This window comes from Lipotes vexillifer, unplaced genomic scaffold, assembly GCF_000442215.2.
Source record: "Lipotes vexillifer unplaced genomic scaffold, Lipotes_vexillifer_v1.1 scaffold796, whole genome shotgun sequence".
NCBI classification, from domain to species: domain Eukaryota; kingdom Metazoa; phylum Chordata; class Mammalia; order Artiodactyla; family Lipotidae; genus Lipotes; species Lipotes vexillifer.
The window spans coordinates 2,681,572-2,689,583 of NW_006773072.1; the positions used below are offsets into that span (position 1 = coordinate 2,681,572).

Consider the following 8,012-nt stretch of genomic DNA (forward strand, 5'->3'; position numbering starts at 1 on the left):
AAAGAGTGTATGTGCAAAGCAGAAATAGAGACACAGGTGTAGAGAACAAACTTATGGACATCAAGGGGGGAAGGGGGTGGGATGAACTGGAAGATTAGGATTGACATATATACACTACTATGTATAAAATAGATAACTAAGGAGAACCTACAGTGAACTCTACTCAGTGATCTGTGGTGACCTAAATGGGAAGGAAATCTAAAAAAGAGGGGATATATAAGTATACGTATATATGATATATACATATAAATGATTCACTTTGCTGTACAGCAGAAACTAACACTATATTGTAAAGCAACTATACTGCAATAAAAAATAATAAAATAAAATAGGCTTCTAAAATATCCTTGATTGGTTAGACAAAATCCAAAGTCCTCAACACGGCGCAGAAGTTTCTTCAGATATCTTCAGTCTATCATTCCAGGCTCACCCACCACATCCCTGCCTCTTTCTCTTATCTTTGTCCTGTTTATACATCCTTGTCATTGTGGGGAACTAGGATACACTCAGTTTAATTACCAGTTTGTTAACATAAGGAATTGTTTCTTCACTTAACAAGCACTGTATTTTTTTAACTGACTCTAGTGTAACACACACACACACATTCACAGACAAAAACTGGTGAAATCTTCACGGTCTGGCATCAATGTCAATTTCCTGGTTTTGATAATGTACTACTGAGTAAGTTTTACCAGCAGGGGAAGTTGGGTGAAGGGTACACAGGTGCTTTCTGTATTATTTATTTTTCAACTTCTTATGAATCTATAATTACTACAAATCCAAAAGCTTTCACAAAAATAATATAGTATTTGAGCTGTCTGCCCAGGAAGCAGGTTGAGAAAAATAGTGGACACGTAAGGACCATATCTTTAAATTCCTTATGTGGTTGTGTTATGTGAGGCCTCTTGCTTTGCTCTTTGGGCCTGGGCTATGAGGTATATGCTGGAAAGGAGAGGAAAACCCTTACTGGCAACAAAGAAAAGGCTGGGCTTTCAAACTAGACATACCTAGGTTGAATTCCAACTCTGCTGTTTATAAACTAAATGAACATGGGCAAGTTACTTAACCCTGAACTTCAATTTTATCATAATGGTAATAAATATGATAATATGACCTAATTCCTAGGGGACTTTGAGGTGTTTAAACATGATAATGTATATAAACAAGGTAATATATAAATAATATAATACATAAATAACATAAACAAGACAGAATGTAAAGTGCTTAGCATATAATAAGCACCCTTGACTGCTCTCTTTCTTTCTCTCAGCCCACATCAGCAAAATCCTGTTGGCTCTACCGTCGAAGTGTATCCAGAATCCTTCCCAGTCTCACCACCACCCTGCTATCATCTTAGTTCAAGCTGCCATTCTCTCCCACCTGAGTCGCTCTAACACCTCTTCACTGGTTCCCTTGCTTCTGCCCTCTATACCTACCTCACAAATAACCTGAACACAGCAGCCCGAGCTATGTTGTCAAAATGTAAGGTGAATCACGTTATTTTTGTGCTCAAAATCCTCCAGCAGTTTCTCCTCTCACTCGGAGCAGAGAGCAAAGCCTTTGAAATGGTCTCACAGGTCTCACCGTCCTTCCGCAGCTGCTCCACCCATACACCTCCGAGATCCTGACCTCTCTTCTCCCCTCACTCACTCAGCCCCTCGCAGGCTCCTAGGCCAGAACCTTTGAGCTTGCATTTCCTTTGCCCGATTGTTTCTCCCCAGATGCTTCACTCCCACGTTTAAGTCAGTGCTCAAAAGTCACTTTCAGGAAGGCCATGCCAGTCACCCCACCGAAACTTGAAATGCCCATCACTTCCTCCTTTGCTGCCCCACACTGCTTACCACTTTCCAGCATGCTTCGTAATTTACGTCATTGCATTCCTTGTCAGGAATGCAAGTTGCGTGCAAACAAATAGTTTTGTCTGTTTTGTTCACCGATACGTCCCAGTGTGTAGAATGATGCCTGATACCTAGTTGGCCCTCAGTAAAATCTTCCAAGTGAACCAATGAATGAATGAGCGAATCCCAGCATATGAACAACAGGAGCCAAGCGGCAGAACTGAGGAAGAGCACGGTGTTCAGGAAACAGCGCAGATCAGTGTGATCAGAGTCCAATGCGTGTATGTAAGGGACCTGGTCTCCCTCCTCCCCTTCCCGGAAGACATCCCGAAGAGCCCTCAATACCCCAGGCCTCCACTGCGTTGCCCCCATACTCTCCTCACCATTGGTCCAGGACCACATGGCGGCTACTTCCCTTTTGGAAATTTCACCATATGGAAAAAGAGGTTCAAACTCACCATTTTCATTGCAATGGTTTGTTTCCAGCCTCCTGACCCCCTCCAACCAGATGTCCTCATTGGGGGAAGAGTCAGCATTACCAAAGATGCTTCCATGCAGCCAAGATTCAGAGGCACTGAGGTTGAAGAGAGAAGAAAAAGAACGGCGGATTCTCTTTTTCTTTCTAAATATTCTGGAGAGAAATGAAAGTACCAAGTGAATAATGAGTAGGAGTCAACTCAGGGTCAAAGTGGAGAATTTAGTGAAAATGGATGCACAGGGCATATCTCTACCACCCAGGTCCGTGAAGCTCATTTCATTTGTTTCCTCCATTAATTCCAGAGAAGTTTCTTAAATTTCTGTGTGTGCCAGGTGCTTGGATCAATGTCAAGTATATTGAGATAAAAGACAAAACCTTGGGTCAAAAAAGTTCATAATCTAGTATGGGAGAAAGGCAAAAATAATGCAGATACGGCTAATGCTTTCACTGACCTCATCATGTGCCTGGTGTCTTTCTTAGTGATTTACATATAGTAATTCACATTATCCTCAGAACAGCCCTGTGAGGTAGGTGCTACTGTTACCTCATTTCTCAGATCAGGAAACTGAGGCACAAAGAGTTAAAGGACTTGTCTGAAGTCATACAGCTAGTAAGTGACATAACAGGGGTGCAAACCCAGGCAGTCTGGCTCCATCCTCTCTGCCCCTGATTACTGTGCTCTGTGGATGTGTGTTCTAACCGCATTAACCGAGGCTGCTTTGAGAGTACCAGGAGGGGTATTGCTAATCTGGAGTCAAGGCAGCCTTTCTGGGGTATATGAACAAGAAGTCTCATATTGAGTCATGCTAGGAAATGAGTCAGGAAAGGTAAAAAGAAGGCGGATAATGAATAACCTTCACTGTTATATGAAGGAGTTGGAATTTAACATAAGAGCACAGGGAGATCACTGAAGTATGTCAAGGGGAAGGGGGTGGTGGTGACGTGATTTGGTAATTGCATTTCCAAAAGATTTTGATTCCCCACACATCCACACTCCCAACAATCCATCTTCTACCTTGTAATCAGTGTTATCTTGCTAAGGATGAGTCTGATAGTTTGTCAATAGCTCCTCTTTTATCTACAGAATAAAGCCCAACCTTCTTAGGCTGGAAAGTAACCTCTTCAATCCAGCCCTGCTTCTGGGCTTAGTCTCCTCTCTTGGGAGAGCAGCCCTTTCCACCCTAAGCGGTAGCCCTCCCAAACTATGTGCCATTCCTCTCACTTTGTATCAGGGTATCTTAGAACTCCATGCCTGTTACCTCTTTCTGGAAGTCCTCTTTCCTACGTCTATCTTAACTAATAGCCTGCGCCTCTCAAGACTCAAATCGATCATCCTCATCTCTAAGAAGCTTGTATTAACCTGTTGCTCCAAATAAAATGCGCCTCCTTTCCTTCTCCCCTCTGCTAACCTCTATCAGGCTTCTCTACCAGCACCTGTATCGCTTCATTACTTTCTTTTTTTTAATTTTATTTTATTTTTAAATTTTTATTTATTTTTAATTTTCTTTTGGCTGCACTGGGTCTTCGTTGTGGTGCGTGGGCTTCTCAATGCGGTGGCTTCTCTTGCTGCGGAGCACGGGCTCTAGGCGCATGGGCTTCAGTAGTTGTGGCTCACGGGCTCTAGAGTTCAGGCTCAGTAGTTGTGGCGCGTGGGCTTTGTTGCTCTGCGGCATGTGGGATCTTCCTGGGCCAGGGATCAAACCTGTGTCCCCTGCATTGGCAGGCAGATTCCTATCCACTGCGCCACCAGGGAAGCCCAGCTTCATTACTTTCTTTTGTTTTCACGTCGGCCACCCCTGCCCCTTATGAGCCTGTGTGTTTCCACCAACTAGAGCAGTAATGGGCTCCTTATAAACGATGTTGAATGAACAAATGAATGAATGAATAATTAACGTTTGGGTTGGACTTCAGATCCTTTTACCTAACCTCCTCTACTTACTTGACTAAGTTCTCCTTGTACAGGACACTGGTCTGGGAGGGGCTCAGAGTTGTGTTGCCATCTTTGTCGCAGAGAAAACTGTCTTCGGTCCAGATGTAGTAGCCATTGGTGAGGAGTCTGGGACTTCGGCGACAGGTAAGGTGGGAGTCTGCCAGGGGATCTATGGGGCAGCACTCAAAGGGACTGCCACCATCCAGGAAATCACAGACAAAACCAAGGAGGGAATGAGAGAAGACCTTTCAATCTCTATCCGGTTCATCCAGGCGCACAAAAACCACATTTCTAGTCACTGTGAAGGAAAACCAGCTCTTTGCATTCCTGGCTACCAACTACTCCTGCACCTCTGAGACTGCCTCTCTTAAACTTCTCACTTTCATCTCTTTACCTGCGAAACAATTGAGCTACAGCACATTTAGTGTTTCTTTCTGTTTTAAACACTTTGATGAAAACCTAGGGCTAATCAATTTCTTCACCATATGATACCCCTCACCCTTGGATGGAAGAAATTGCAAAACAGCCTACCTGGGATATTGGAAGCTCAGAGCCTGCTCCAGCCCACCCTTACTTCAAATAACCCTCTGAATGCTATATCCTTACTCTTGTCACTCTAATAGATAAATCATAACTACACAACCACCAGACATATATGAATTATAGGAGAACATGCAGTCAAAGAGATCTTTTTGGCTTTTGCCAATTTCCCTCAGGTCAACCACACAAATGATTTCATAGTTACCCTCCCTGATTTGCTATCCAGGGAAGTCTTCTACTTAGTTGGGTGAGTCTGTATATGTCTTAGGTTTGAAAAACAATCACATGTCTGTATGGTTGAAAGACAACCTCATGCCTCATGCTTTACTGAAATTCTGAAAAATTTTTTTAAGTTTAAAGCTTATTCATACTGTATATAAAATAGATAACCAACAAGGACCTACTGTATAACACAGGGAGCAATATCAATATTTTGTAATAACCTATAAGGGAAAAGAATCTGCAAAAGAATATATATATTCTGAATATATATAACTGAGTCACTTTGCTGTACACCTGAAACTAACACAACATTGTAAATCAGCTATACTTCAATAAAATATTTAAAAAATAAACTGGTGCCATCAAAGAAAAAAGCCTATTCACAACTATGACATGCACTAAAGTTAGCAAAATACTATTTTAAATGGATATTATTTATGGAAAACTTACTACGAACCTGGCCCATACTTCACACTTTATCTGCTTTTCACAAACCTCCCTAAAAGCTAAGTATTATTATCTTTATAGTCCAGCAGGAAAAATAAAAATGAGATGCAGAAGGGCAACTAAATTGGGTATTTTATACAGCTAGTAAGTGGCAGAGTTAAGATTTGAACTCTGGTCTTTCTGACTCTAAAGCATGTGCTCTTTCCATGTGACCTGCCTGTTCATCTTTGACTGATGCATTTGCTAGTAGTAGGAGGCCTAGAATTTACAAAAGGGGACAGGTTCTACTATCAAAGCATGATCCCTTTATACCACTGGCATGTTTCACAAAATGCTAGAGGAAACATTGGCTGATGCCTGTGTGAGGAATAAAAGACAGACAGAGAAACAGAAAAAAAGGAAAGAAAAAAAAAGTAAGGAATGAAAAGGAAAGAGACTTCACTGCAGAACTTGAACAAAATGGTAGATTCTACAAGTTTTAGTGGAGCATGACATTTGGCTGGCTTGTGCACTGGTACAGACCCTTGTGGCTCTTGTAAAGTGAGACAGTAAAAGCATATTTAAGAGAACATCAATTTGAGAAAAAGTAACCATGCATCGGTATTCGGTAGTTTCTCCACTCACCAAACAAACCAACCATTCACGTTTGCCCACACACTCATCTCCCTCCCTCCCAAACTCCATTATTAGGTTAGGCAAGTTTGCAATTTGTATGTGCATGGGACTGGAAATATATCTCCATACCAAAGCTGGATGAAACCTAAAACTAATATATATACCCCACACTACGTGGCTTGCAGGATCTTAGTTCCCTGACCAGGGATTGAATCTCAGGCCACAGCAGTGAAAGAGCCGAGTACTAACCACTGGACCGCCAGGGATTTTCCAATATTTTTAAGCCAAGAATACAACAAAATAATGCATACAGAAAGAATTTGATTGATTTTTCTTGCGAAAAGCCCCATGGAATACCTTGGGAAAATGCATGGGGGAGACAGCCCTACAGCGTATTCTTTCTCAGACCGGGAAGAATCTGCATAAGTAAATGAGAGAGAAGTACAAATTTATCACACTGCATCAACATGCATGATTGCAAACAGTGGAGGGTGTGAACAGCTGATGTTCCAGCCTCAGCAGAGATTCCAAACGGTGCAGCCATCCAACGAATCAGGACAAGCACAACTTGTCACCAGGTCTCTACAGGCAGCAAGACATAATCTAGGGGCTTCTATCTCCTGTCTCTTCTCTCACTCAACTCTCCTTGAGAGGTTCCTTATTTCGGATGAGGCACTGATATGCCACTTGCATCAAACTGACTCATGAAAAGGAGGAAGAAAACATCTTAGGTGAAGCTGTCCCAAACCCGAATCAATTACCCAATGTTCTGGTTATTTTAGCTTACTCAGTCATTTGAGGAATTCAATCATCTGCCTAGATTCTCTCTCATTAGTGCATTTGAAGGCACTTCTATTACAAAATAATGAGCAGAAGACGAGTGGTGGAAAAAAATAAAGTTTTGTTTTATATAAATGATTTTCCAATGTATGATGCCTGTGAGTATTCTTAATTAAAAAATAGATCATGCATTCATTCATGTTCCAATTTAACCAAAGGCATGGCAACAGATTTCAGCTGGGGAGAGTCGTAGTTGATTAATATTCTAAATTTTAAAGCAGCATTTTATATTGCATAGTAATGGTGTGAATACTTCTAATAGACAGGTTCAGTGAAACTTGGTTCCATTACTGACAATAAATATCTAAGACAAAGAAAGGAGTTGAGACTTTCAGATTGGGTTGGTGGATTTCAAGGAGAAAATTGTAGGAGTGTGAGGGAGGGTAGAAGCAGGGTTTGGGGAGAAAATAACAAGAGGAAGGAAGAAATTTGAAACCACTACCGTTTGAACAACGCCCACATTTTCTCCAAGTAGCTATCAAAATCATTCGGTATTTTTTTACAGACCAACCGTTTTGCATCTTAATAGTAACTGATAAACAATCCCCTTTCACATTTATGCACAGGCATCAAAAAATGGTGATTTTTTTTTCCTACTAAAAGGAAAAATACCACATTTCTCTCAAGGAAAGAAATGAAGTCAAAATCATTGCCAAAGTGAACACTGGCATTTAAGAAGCACGAGCTACTGACAGATGGTTAATGGTATGAGTATCAGCAAAATCAAAGCAAGGAAATTGCTAAAAGAAGTCTAATCGTTCAAAAGATAATTGCGTAGAGCAGTTCTACATTTACTTGCTACTGGTGTTGACATCAGTTGAGATATTCGGTTCATCTTGGGAAGGCTGCTTGTTCAAACTTCACAGATTTTCTGCAGAAGACATTAAAAAACGGTGGATTACATATTAAAAATAGAAAGATGATGTCAAAACAGATGGCATCTACTAATTGCACTAGTCAGATTTGTTTACTGAAAGAGTACAGAGATCAATGGGATTGAAGGCAGGGTTGAAGGACCACTGAGGTTGGGTCTGCCTCTACGATTTTAGATTACATTTTCCATTGTGCTGCTCAGTGCATCTAAATAATCTTTTTCTCTGAA

General features: G+C 41.2%; 1 protein-coding gene across 1 annotated transcript in view; it reads right to left on the reverse strand.

The window, feature by feature from the left end:
* The window catches only part of TMEM71 (transmembrane protein 71), a 40,154-nt gene extending 32,409 nt beyond the window's left edge, over positions 1-7,745 (reverse strand). Inside the window, exons 1-4 of the mRNA XM_007448007.1 lie at positions 7,706-7,745; positions 6,429-6,488; positions 4,256-4,469; positions 2,297-2,412 (exon numbers count right to left, since the gene is read on the reverse strand). Of these exons, the coding sequence (XP_007448069.1) occupies positions 2,297-2,412; positions 4,256-4,469; positions 6,429-6,488; positions 7,706-7,745 (430 nt within the window). The remainder of the gene's footprint in view (positions 1-2,296; positions 2,413-4,255; positions 4,470-6,428; positions 6,489-7,705) is intronic.
* Positions 7,746-8,012: the final 267 nt, after the last annotated feature.